We start from the raw sequence: 12,476 nt of genomic DNA, 5'->3' as shown, positions 1-12,476 counted from the left end.
TATAGCCCCAAAATATATCTGTAGGGCTGATGTTAGAACTGAGCAACCATTCTCTTATTAAAATCCTGGACAGGAGTTAGATACCAGACCAGTCTACAAACTGGTTTAACCATTATATAACAAAACGCTTTTAATCCAGAAAGTAACCATTTTTAAAAAGCTTATATATTTTTCTACTGATGGGTACTATGTTAATGTGTATGTATACTATATTCATATACTAGTGCCTGTGCTTGTACACTTGCATATTTATATATGTGAGCACATGCGGTCACGTGTACACACATAGATGAGAAGCACACAGCAAAGTTTTGATGGGGATTATCTCTGGGTGGTGAGATTTATTGATTATTATTTTCATAGTCTTGTTCTTACTGTATACATAATTTTGTATGTGTTTTTCCCACTTAACGTTACCAGCATTTCCCCATGGTTTTACAAATGTTTTGAAATAGGATGACTGCACAGCATTTATTTGTAGGCTCTATGATTGGCTTAAAGATTCCCAGAAATGATTATTTCCTAATCACTAGTTTACTTTATAACTTTTGGGTTATAAAGAAATAAAAATAAATTTTACAAACTCTCCCTTCAAACTCAAAACACCCAGAGCTTTTATTGTTTCCCGTTTCTTCTTAGCAGATTGAGAAGCAGGTAAAAGACTAGGACACCTGGGTCCCAGCCACCAGTCCCATTTTAATAGGTCAGACTGTTTCAGAGGGACTGTGTGTATTTATGCGATTAAAGGTGATAGTCATATCGTCTTGCAGTTGTTCAGTGCACACTGAATTATGGCAATTCTCTAATCTCTTAAGCTGGTTCTCTTACCCTCCAGTCGAACCCAGCTGTGTGCAGTTTCCCAGGTGCACTTTTATGCCTCCCTGTACTTGTACCTGTTTCCTCAGCTTAGGGCTTTCCCATTCCATTTCAGTCTTTAAAACCCAGACAGAACAGCTCTTCTCTGGTCAGCCTTCTCACAGCACTGCCCGCGCCCGGCCCGAGGAGGGAGAGACCTCTGTCTCTCTGCTAGCTGCTGAACTCTGCAGGCAGAGACCGTCCACAGAAGGTGCTGGTGAATGTTTATGAACCATAGTTGGACTGATGGAGCATTAAAATCTATTAATCCACTTATTTCATCTATGGCTTGTGAAAAAATTGTCTTGACTTACTTTTTCTTTGTATACTGAAGCCTTTAAAACTACCATTATTTTCAGGTCAGACACACTGCTTTAACCACAGTTAATTTCAGTTTTTGGCAGGAAGAGGGAAAACATCGTGTGATGTTGCAGTGTTGCATTTTTTTTTCTTTGTTCAGGAGAGTGAAGTTTCTAGACTAGAAGACATGATGCAGCATTTAAGATCAAAGAAATGGGGAGAGTGGATGACAGCATCCAAGCAGCAGTCTGAGAAAGAAATGGAAGAACTGCATCATAACATTGATGATCTTTTGCAAGAAAAGAAATACTTAGAGCATGAAGTAGAAGAATTACATAGAACCATCCAGAAGCATCAACAGCGAAAGTAATTATTAGCCTTTTTTTTTTATAATTCAGATGAATGCAATATTTGTCCTTAAGATAACCTAAGTCAGTGTTGTCCAATAGCACTCTCTATGGTCCTGAAAATGTTCTAGACCTGTATTGTCCAAAGCAGTAGCCACAAGCCACATGTGGCTATTGAGTACTTGAAATGGGCTTAATGGAATTAAGGAACAGAATTTAATTTAAATTAATTTGAAATTCACATGGTGATTACTGTGTTGGACAGTGTAAGCCTAAATTCTCTTAGCCAGTAATCCAAATCAGCTCTTCTTGAAAAATGGCCCAGCCGTTCCCCCTCCCCTGTTACCTGACTACAGACAAACCGGTGTCGTCAGTGCCTCCCTTCCTCCCTGCCCGGCATCCAGCTACTCTCCAGGTCCTCCTGACTGTACTCAAAGGGCTCTCGGACTGCTCCTCTGCTTTTATCGCCACCACACTGGCCTTTAACCAGCCTGATCCTAGGTCATTGCAATAGCTTCCACACTGGCCTTCTATGTCTAGTCTCTTTTTCTCCTTCCACCCACCGCCTGGGCTACAAATCTCCCTGTGCCATGCCCCTATGTGACTCTCAGTCCCATCAGAATATACCCCACCCACCGAGATATGAACCCGGCCTGTCTTTTTATCCTGCTGTCCCAGTGTTTGTTCTGGCTCTGCTTCCTTTGCTGTGGTTGCCCCAAGCAGCACGTTGTCCTCAGCCTCCCCACTGCTGCGCATACTGTTCTTTGCCGGAAATAGCTTTCTTACTCCCCTGCCTAACCCCAAGCTGTCTTTCAGGGCGAAGGCAGGGATCCCCTCTTACACAAAGTCTTTCTCATCTCGGGCTCTCACAATTTGGGGTTGGCAGCCTTGGGCATAGTACATTTCACACCATGTTCTAAGAAGCCCAGGAGGGCAGTAGCTAGGCCTCCCTCTGTGCTGCAGTGTCTGTTCACAAATTTAGTATGTGCTGAGTGGGTCACTTCTGTAGAAACTCATCTTCTGCAGTAGTCCACGAATTGGGACATTTCCCCAGTTTTTGTCATTTAGCTAGACTGGCCCAAGCAGCAGGGTGGGGCGAGACGTGTGAGGACACAAAGGTGAGTGAGATATGGTTTCTGCTTTCTAACAGACCTGGCAAGGAAAAGCAAGGGCCTTGGAATGGATGTTTGAAGGTTTGGGGGATGTTATAGCTATTATTTTTGTAGGTATATATGTGGGGGTGGGGTGAAGAAGATGGTAAGGCAGTGGGATAACCACTTCTTTTCCAAGATATAAAAGTGTAATATAAATGATCATTTTAGGGAATTGGGGAACACAAAAATGTTCAATGGAAAAAGTAAAAATTATTTACATGCCCTCATTTAAAGAGGATCTGTGCATATGTTGATAAATTTTTCATGTTTTTCTGTCATAGACGCCTCACTTTCAAGTAATTTTGACATAGTAGCCTTGAGTTACCGAACTCTGTGCCATGCTTTTTGATTTGTCAGATATCATCACCATAATTTTACCCTTGCAGAACAGACAAAATTAGGTATTCTTTGGGGCAGCTTGTGAGCTGGGCCTTGAAGGATAGTTTTGAGGGAATGGATGGTTATTGTGATAGAGGTTTGTTTTATTTTTATACCACAGAAGACTAGAAATATCAACATTGGTTTAGGCTAAAGTGTCTCTATTATAACATTTAAAATCTCTTAATATGTGTGGATATGATTTCTTTAGAGACTTCATTGATGGAAATGTGGAGAGTCTTATGAATGAACTAGAAATGGAAAAATCACTGAAACACCATGAAGATATTGTAGATGAAGTTGAGTGCATAGAGAAGACCCTTCTGAAACGTCGAGCAGAGCTCAGGGAAGCTGACCGACTGCTGGCAGAAGCTGAAAGTGAACTTTCATGCACAGAGGAGAAAGTATGTTCTGTTGTGGTTTGGGTTGGAGCAGCTTACTGTTGTCAGCATGAAAGAGATTAGAAAGAAAATGTGATACAAGTACAGTTGTTCAAGTCAGACAGCTGTATTCCAGGCCGGACTGCTGGTTAAGGAGCTTGGAAAATTTGGGCAATTCACTTAAATGCCTGAGCTCTGCTTTCCTCATCCATAAATTCAGACTGAGCATACCTAGGCATATTTAAACGAAGTAGCATATTTAAAGCTCCTGAAGTCATTAGTTCCTTAACACATACCACTTCCTTATCTTAAGTGAATCTTATTTTATTTGGGCATTGATATCTATATTTATTAAATAGATCAATCTAATATTGTTATAAAGCAACAATGGACCTTACAGGACTCCTAGTCTTTGTTTTTTAAGTTGATAAGGATATAAAATAAAATATTTTTTGGTCTGAGATAATATTCTTGAGGCTACTACACAGAAGGAAGTCAGAGAGGAAAAGGGACTACCTTTTACCACATAATGGCTGTTTCACAAATACCACTTCATTTTACCTTCCTGGCAACCCTGTAAGACGATTATGAACCCAGTTCACAGACGTAGCTCAGAAGGGCTGGTAACTGGCCCAGGGTCACACAGCTGAAGGTCTGCCTCACCAACAGGGCTTTTTTGTGTTAGATGAGAACCCCAAGATAAAGTCTTGTACCCACATGGAGCCACTATTTTTATATTGTTATTTAAAAATGGATCGATTTAAAGAATGATGGTTTTAATAAGAACGGAAAAATGTCCTCATCTGTCTTCAGATGATCAGTTCCTTTTTCTATCACACTTTAGATTACTGTGAGAGAAAATAGGTGTGAGCAGGACTAAAGAAAAGTTTATTAGTGGTATATAAAAGAAGATTGATGATACCAGTAGTAGGCAGAGATAGTAAGTGAGCCAAGGCTAATAAACTTTTATCCCTCATCTTCTCAGAATGACTCAGGGGAGGCAGGCTGCTAAGAAGAGGAAGGGAGAGAGTGCTATATTTTGTAAGGAATGTGCCAGACAAGTTAAAACCTGGCAGCATAGGAGACAAACTACTTGGAAACGTGGAATTCTGAAGTGCTTAGTGAGTTTTGTCCAGCGCTTTGCTGATGAAACTGACAGAAGCCAGTCGTGTTTCTGCCTGTCTGTCGCTCTTAAGGAGCTTGCCAACCCTTTCGCATTCACACAGGATAGTTAATAGACCAGTTTAATATACAGATGCCTCTGATTTTGTGCAACTGAAAAACTTGAGCTTTTTGGCTGAAGGTGAGTCACTGCTCAACGAAGTGTAAACCAAACTCTGTTTTTGGACCTTTGAGGACATTGTTTTAAGTCTTCTATTTTAGAAAGAAAGATAAACCAGGTTGATAAAAAAAAAAAAAAAAAAAAAAAAACCACACACACACAAAAAAAACTTTTTGCCACATCTTATATAGGAATATTTTGAAATATTTCAATATTTAATATTTGTATTTCTTAGCCATAATTAAATCATCTTCAAATTAATGAGGTTTTTCTTAACATGATAACAGCTGGAGTACAGCTGGAATCTATCTGGAGGGAATATTTCCCCTACATATCCAGTAAAAGTGCTTCATTGCCACTGAATTGTGTCTTTGTTGGCACAGATACAGTTTTACATAGTTGCTCTTACAGTACTTATACCATTTTAAATTTATCTTTTTCAGTCAACATAATTATTAACATTCTTCCATGTTGTTACATTGTCATCCTATTTAAAGGCTGCACAGTTGCCATTGTGTTGATACATTATCACTTGTTGAATTCATATTATTTGTCCTCATATTATTTCAGTATACAATGAGCATTTCTGTGTGGTAGTTCTTTATTTCTGAATTCTTTTCTGAGAATTGGAGAGTCAAAGTAAATGAACATTTTTAAAAGTCTTTCTGAATTACCTTGTTTTCCAAGAGTTATACCAGTTTACACTACCAATAGCTGTGAGCGAGTACTGTAACTGAATTGCTTTTAATGACACTTTCTTTTCTAGACTAAAATTGCTGTTGGAAAGTTTGCCGATGCCAAGAGAAAATTATTGCAAACCGAGAAAGATGCTGAGGAATTAGAAAGGAGAGCTCAGGAAACAGCTGTTAACCTTGTCAAAGCTGACCAGCAGCTCAAGTAGGTGGAATCCCTCAGCCATTGATTTATTCAGTGGGATGAGTGAAAAGTTTAGTTCTAAGAGGATAATAATTGCCTTGTGATAAATAGTGCATGGTAAGACTAAGGGGCCTGAGGGGAATAAAGCAATGTTTTAGATTGATCCAGGCTGACACCAAGGATTTGGAGCAGCACAAAATTGAACAGGAAGAAATCTTAAAAGAAATAAACAAAGTTGTTGCAGCAAAAGACTCAGACTTCCAGTGTCTAAGTAAGAAGAAGGAAAAACTGACCAAAGAGTAAGTACCACGGCCTCTGTAGGGCTGTAGGGGGCTTGTGCTGGACAATGCCTTGGGGTTCAGTCTCCATTTGGGTCTGCTTTATTACTGCATGCTTTGTAGGCTGCAGAAACTGCAAGAAGACATTGAGACTGCAGAACGCAACGAGGATCACCACCTGCAGGTCCTTCAAGAGTCAGAGACCCTCCTGCAGGCCAAGAGAGCAGAGCTGGAGAAGCTGAGAAGCCAGGTAAGGCAACAGATGCCTTGAAAAACCAGTTTCTGTTCTTTGAAACCTACATTCATATGATGATTGTAACAAGTAATACATGTTTGATTGTAAAAAAGACTGGAAAATATGGAATAAAGTTTAAAGCATAAAAGAGGCTATATATCCTAGGGGTTAAGAGTAGAGCCCAACCCAAATTTTAATCCCAACTCAATACAATATATTATTGATATATTATTGAGGTAAAAGAAGTGAGTCTCGGAACAGGACATACTCAGATCGTTTGTGTTAAATGTGTTTACGAACACTTAACTTCTGTTTGTATTTTTAGTCTGTACCAAAGTACAAATGTAGTCATCTGAGAAGGGGGGCTTATAAGCATTTTCCATTTTCTCTCTTTTGCATGTCTATATTTTCTGCTTTTCTGTAAACAAATCTGTTACTCTTAAAATTGTAAGTAATTTTTAAATTTACAAAATGAATAAATTTTTAAAATCCCTGCCTAACTTCCACTGCCAAAGTAGTTGTCAAATGGAATAAGGTATAGATATGAAAGTTCTTTGAAAAGCATAACCTGAGGGATCGTTATCATCCAGTTTGAGTTTTGGTATGATTTGAGTGATTTTGCATATGTGAGATCAAGGTCATTATGAGGCATTTCATGCCTGTATCCCCAGGCTGGCCTTTCTGACTCTTGCAGCTAGGATAATTAGTATTAGGTTAGCTCCTAACTTCTCCCCTCAACCTTTAATTTAACTGGACTAAATATTATCTCAGCACTGAAGGCTGTGTGGCTTCTGTCAAGCTTTATAATCTTCTTTTTTCTGTACTGCAGGTGGCATCGCAGCAGCAGGAGATGGCCGTCTTGGATAGGCAGTTAGGGCATGAGAAGGAGGAGCTGCATCTGCTCCGGGAGGGCGTAGTCCAGGCCAGAGCTGACCTGCAGGAAGCGCTGAGACTGGGCGAAATGGAAGTAGCTGACAAGTGCAGTCACATTAGGGTATTTTTCCCAGTGGATTTTCTTAAGAGTCCTAAGATAGTGCTATAGCTTTATTTTGAGATATTTTCATTGTTTTTTCCCCTGAAATGCAAATATACATTTCTGATCATGATTTCTCTTTAACATCAGTTGGGTGGTGTGTTACACAGCCATGCTGTAGCTGTCATGTGTAGCTCCCCCAATGACATTTTCTGGATATGCCCCAGGTTTTCTGCCCTTGCCTATCTCACCATTTCTTTTTTTTTTATTATTATTATTTTTATTTATTCATTTTAGAGAGGAGAAAGAGAGGGAGATAGAGAGACAAAGAGAAAGAAAGACAGAGGGGAGGAGCTGGAAGCATCCACTCCCATATGTGCCTTGACCAGGCAAGCCCAAGGTTTCAAACCGGCGACCTCAGCATTTCCAGGTCGACGCTTTACCCACTGCACCACCACAGGTCAGATCTCACCATTTCTTTTCCAGGAATTCCCTTTCTTAGAATGTCCAGACCCCACCCATTTTTCATGGTCCAGATTCATGCCACTAAGACTTCCCTGACCTTTCCTTTACCCTGGAAGGAGTTTCTCTCTTCTGAGTGTAGCAGCACTCTGCGTGTTTCCTAAGACAGCCTTCCCTGATCATGTTTATGTTCCCAGCCTTACTTCCCCACAAGGCACCAAGCCCCTGGAGAGCAGGAGAGCATCTGAGTCAACATTTTTTCTAACACATTGCCTTGCACATAGCAAATATTATATACACATTTTAAATGAAGATGTATGTTTTCTTATATTTACCACAAATATGTTAGTGTGAAATACAGTGCTATTCTTGACCTAAAAGGCAAAAATGAGCTTGTTTCCAAATTACAATTTCTATAAAATGAGACAGTTTATAACAGAACTGATATTAAAATTTCATTCATAATTTTGAGAAGGGAGATGACTTTTTTTTTTTTTTTTTTTGGCACAGGAAGTAAAATCTCTTCTGGAAGAACTTAGTTTTCAAAAAGGAGAACTGAATGTTCAGATTAGTGAAAAAAAAACTCAACTTACTCTTATAAAGCAGGAAATTGAAAAAGAAGAAAAAAATCTTCAGTTAGTTTTAGATCAGATGTCTAAACATAAAACTGGTAAGTTTAAAGGAAGACAGTCATACAAAGTCTGAAGTTGGATATGTCTATATTCCAGGTCACAGAAAAAAACAAATTGTCAAATAAACTTCTTTTAAAGTTTAACCTTAACTACCAGTAAGCAAAGAAAAGCAGATTATAAAAGGAATATGATATTTGCTGCCATTCAAATTGATAAAGTTTATTTAAAAGCAAATTAATCATATTCATTGCTGACAAAGTTGTGGTGAAAGAAGAACATTTGCATATCAGCTGTTGATCAAAGTAGAAAATGGGCCATTCTCCCAGTGTTTCAAGACTTAAAATTCACACCTGTTGAACCACTTACCCATTTTCTTTGTTTTTTTCCAAGTGAGAGGAGGGGAGATAGACTGCCGCATGCGCTCCAACTGGGATCCACCCGGCAACCCCCGTCTGGGGCTGATGCCCTGCCCATCTGGACCATGCTTGCAACCAAGCTATTTTTAACTTCTGAGGCACAGGCTCCACACAACCATCCTCAATGCCTGCAGTCAATGTGCTCAAACCAGTGGATCCATGGCTGCAGGAGGGGGAGAGAGAAAAAGAAGTGGCAAGGGTGGAGAAGCAGATGGGTGCTTCTCCTGTGTGCCCTGACAGGAATCGAACCCGGGACTTCCACACGCCAGGCCGATGCTCTACCACTGAGCCAACCAGCCAGGGCCGGCCCTCATTTTCTAGTTATCTAGAGAGAAGGCAAGCATTTATGAACATCACAACAATATTTTTTTTTAAAGAGAAGCCTTTTATTTCCTTGTTTCACAAATTAAGCTGCCTGAGTTAGTTACTTGCAGCAGAATTTATGACAGAATTTGGAAACAAATGACCAATTTGAAAGCCATATAAATTTTAATGGCATGCAAAGATGCTGGTAAAGAGTGAAAAAATAGATAAAAACTAACTACAAAGACTAGTTCGAATCCATTTCTAAATGTGTGTGTATGTATGTATGTGTGCTCTAAAAATGCTATTGCAGTCGATGGTGGGATAATGATGGGGTTTTGGTTTTTTCTTTTATACTTTTTTCAAATGTTCTATAGTTAGCAATTATTTTTATCAGAAAAGAAGAATTACTAGTTAAAAATCTATATTTCAAATGACAAGTTATGTAAATCTCAACTTACATAATTGAAAGTGTTTTCTATTTATTTTGATTAAAATTCTTTTAGATGGGATAAATGCTTTTAGAACTAGACCTTTGTTAAATGTTTTTGTTGATAATTGAATGACAAGATAACCTGGACTTGTTATCTTTGAATATATGTATCCTGATTTATTGATGTCACCCCATTAAAAAAATAAAATTATAAAAAAAAAAAAAAAAAAAAAAGAAAGTGAGAAACACTGAAAAAAAAAATGTTTTTGTTGAAATAATTTTTCAAATTAAAGCTTAGCAATACTTTTAAATGAATTTTTTATTAAAATATAATTAGCTCCATTAATTCAACACAGCAAAAAACTTTTTATTCTTTCTTGTATCAGTCAATAGCATTGGTTTCTGCTTCATTTAATAAATATTTCCAAGTTTATATAGTAATATGGACCATGCTTTGTTTCTGTTAGAACTAAAGAATATTCTGGACATGCTGCAAATTGAAAATAATGAGCTACAAGGTTTGAAGCTACAACATGACCAAAAGCTGTCTGAGTTAGAGAAGACTCAGGTTGAAGCACTGGAGGTAATAAACAGAGCCGGTCTACCCACACCAAACTGCAGTCTCTGTGTGTTAGCATGTTTGAGTCCTCTTTTATTTGATTCAGGAGAAACTGGAGTTAGAGAATTTACAGCAAGCAGCCCTTCGACAGAAAGGAGAAGTGGAGCGGCAGAAGCAGCTCCTGGAGAGGGACAGACGGGAACTGGAGCGAGCCGCTGCTGAGAGCCGAGTGCTGCAGTCGTGTGTCGAGTCTTTGTGCAGAGAAAAGCAGCATCTCGAGGAGAAATGTGACAGCTGGGAAGTGAAGTTGGCACAAACCAAACGGTGAGAGCAGGAAAAAACGAGCTTGTAAGATCACTTACTGAAAGCTAAGACATTATAAACACATTGTAAAAAAATTTTGAAACTAGAGAAAGGGAAAGAAAAATACTTCACAAACTCAGTATCACAATAAAATTCACCAATAGTATTTTCAGTAGATTTCCTTTTACCTAAAGTGTTTTCTTAAATAACCTGTTTTGTTTTTTAAATTAAAATAATACATGCTAGAAGATATAAAAAATGGAGAAATACACCTTGTTTGTGGATAGGAAGACAATATTGTTACAATTCATCTATAGATTTAAAGCAATCAAAATCTAAATAGGCTTTTAAAATAGAAATTGACAGTCTGAATCTAAAATTCACATGGAAATGCAAAGAACCTAGAATAAAATCTAAAACTTTTTAGCTGTGACACCAAAATAACTTTAATAAAAGAAGAACAAGAGTTTAGGGCTTACACTATTTGATTTCAAGACTTAGTATATAGCTATGGCAATCAGAACACTGTGGTACTAGTATAAAGATAGATAACATCAGTGGGACAGAATAGAAAGTCCAGAAGTAAACTCACAAATATGTGGCCAGCTGATTTTTAGAAACATGCAAAGACATATTTCTCAGTAGAGAAAATATGATCTTTTCAAAAAATGTTACTGAAACAATTGCATATCCAAAACCAAAAAAAAAAAAGAGAACCTCAATCCATAGCTCACACTATATATAAAAATTAACTCAAAATGTACATAAGTATAAAACTCATAGGAAAAAAGCCTTTGTAACCTTAGGTCAGGCAAAATTTTTTAGCTATGACACCAAAAGCATGATTCATAAAAGAATAAATTGCTAAAATTGGGCTTCATCAAAACTTATAACTTCTGCTTCTCAAAAGACCCTGTTAAGATAATGAAAAGACATGTCACAGGCTGGGAGAAAAGTCTTTGCAACCATGTATCTTATAAAGGACTTGTACCCAGAGTATACATCTAAAGAACTTTCAAAACTCAGTAAGAAAATGAACAATCCAGTTCTTGAAATGAGCAAAAGATGAGAACAGACATTTCACTTAAGAAGATACATGGGTGGCAAATAAGCACATAAAACGATGTGCGGCATCATTGACCATTAAGAAAATACAGTTAAAACCACAATGACATATCATTGCACACCTGTTAAAATCGCTAAAACGAAAGACTGGCCGTACCAAATGTTAGCGAGGAACTCTTTCACACGATTGGTGGGAGTGTAAAATGTTAGTAATTCCACTTTGGAAAGTAGTTTGGCAGTTACTTAAATATTTAACCATATGCCTACCAGAAGATCTAGCAATGCCACTCATGAGACATGAAAGCATATGTTGATACAAAGATTATATGCTGATATTCATAGCAGCTTTTATTTCTAATTGCCAAAAACTGGAAACAACTTAAATGTCCATCAGGCTGTGAACAGATAGACAAAGTATAGTATATCCATACCATGCAGTACTGTTCAGAAAGAAAAAGGGATGGAGTTGACGCAACAATGTGGCTGAATCTCAGAGTAATTACTGGCAGTGAAGGAAGCCAGACAAAGACAAGTCCGTCCTCTGGGATGCCAGTTATGTAGAAGAGTGCATGCTCATGCATGTCTGCTTATGGACAAATCCTGTTATAGAAACAATTGAGTTTCCTGCTGTCACACTTAGCAGAAGTTAAAGATCCATTTTAATCACTCAGGTTTTTGGAATTCTTAGTGCTACTTATGTTTTTATCCCTGATTTTTATAAAACTTCAATTTAGTGAGTTTTTTGAAAAAATCTATTTGGAAAGCTGAAAATGAAGTTTCTTCTGAAAATAAGTTGAAGAGCCTTACTTTTTAAAAGATTTATAATCATTCAGATTCCAAAGCTACATTGTGAAAGCGTAACACTGTTCCTCAGTTCTCTTGTGTGTGCTTGAACATTTTATATTTGACTGTCTATTCTGTACTTGGATGGTAGGGTTTTAGCAGCTACAGAAGAAAATAGCAAGATGGAGCAATCAAAGTTAGAAAAGCTGGAATCAGGTGTCAGAGAATTGCAGCAGGAACTTGACCAATTAAACCGAGACAAGCTCTCCCTGCGCGAAGACATCGCAGCAGTGCAGCAGCAACTGCGAGGTATGAGGGAGCACACGGGCTCGTTTGCTAGGGCCTCCCTGTAATTGTGTGATTTTCTTATTACAGAAATAACTCAGGCTGTGGACCCAGGGCTTCTTTTAGAAATGACAAAACTGTTCTAAATTTAGATGGCAGTGATATTTATACAATTAT

The 12,476-nt window shown here is 38.1% G+C and overlaps 1 protein-coding gene across 9 annotated transcripts in view; it reads left to right on the top strand.

Moving 5' to 3' along the window:
- The window catches only part of CNTRL (centriolin), a 93,118-nt gene that overhangs the window by 59,057 nt on the left and 21,585 nt on the right, over positions 1 to 12,476 (top strand). For 8 of the 9 annotated variants that reach the window (XM_066256344.1, XM_066256348.1, XM_066256345.1 and 5 more), the window contains 10 exons: positions 1,316 to 1,521; positions 3,246 to 3,438; positions 5,463 to 5,593; positions 5,731 to 5,871; positions 5,974 to 6,100; positions 6,915 to 7,079; positions 8,031 to 8,190; positions 9,772 to 9,887; positions 9,970 to 10,187; positions 12,166 to 12,323. In XM_066256344.1, the coding sequence (XP_066112441.1) occupies positions 1,316 to 1,521; positions 3,246 to 3,438; positions 5,463 to 5,593; positions 5,731 to 5,871; positions 5,974 to 6,100; positions 6,915 to 7,079; positions 8,031 to 8,190; positions 9,772 to 9,887; positions 9,970 to 10,187; positions 12,166 to 12,323 (1,615 nt within the window). The remainder of the gene's footprint in view (positions 1 to 1,315; positions 1,522 to 3,245; positions 3,439 to 5,462; positions 5,594 to 5,730; positions 5,872 to 5,973; positions 6,101 to 6,914; positions 7,080 to 8,030; positions 8,191 to 9,771; positions 9,888 to 9,969; positions 10,188 to 12,165; positions 12,324 to 12,476) is intronic. The other variant, XM_066256347.1, reaches the window with a different exon arrangement.

The sequence above is a fragment of the Saccopteryx bilineata genome, chromosome 2 (assembly GCF_036850765.1).
Source record: "Saccopteryx bilineata isolate mSacBil1 chromosome 2, mSacBil1_pri_phased_curated, whole genome shotgun sequence".
In the NCBI taxonomy this organism is placed as follows: domain Eukaryota; kingdom Metazoa; phylum Chordata; class Mammalia; order Chiroptera; family Emballonuridae; genus Saccopteryx; species Saccopteryx bilineata.
Note: the sequence above shows the minus strand (reverse complement) of the source record. Positions and strands in the feature narration are given on the sequence as shown.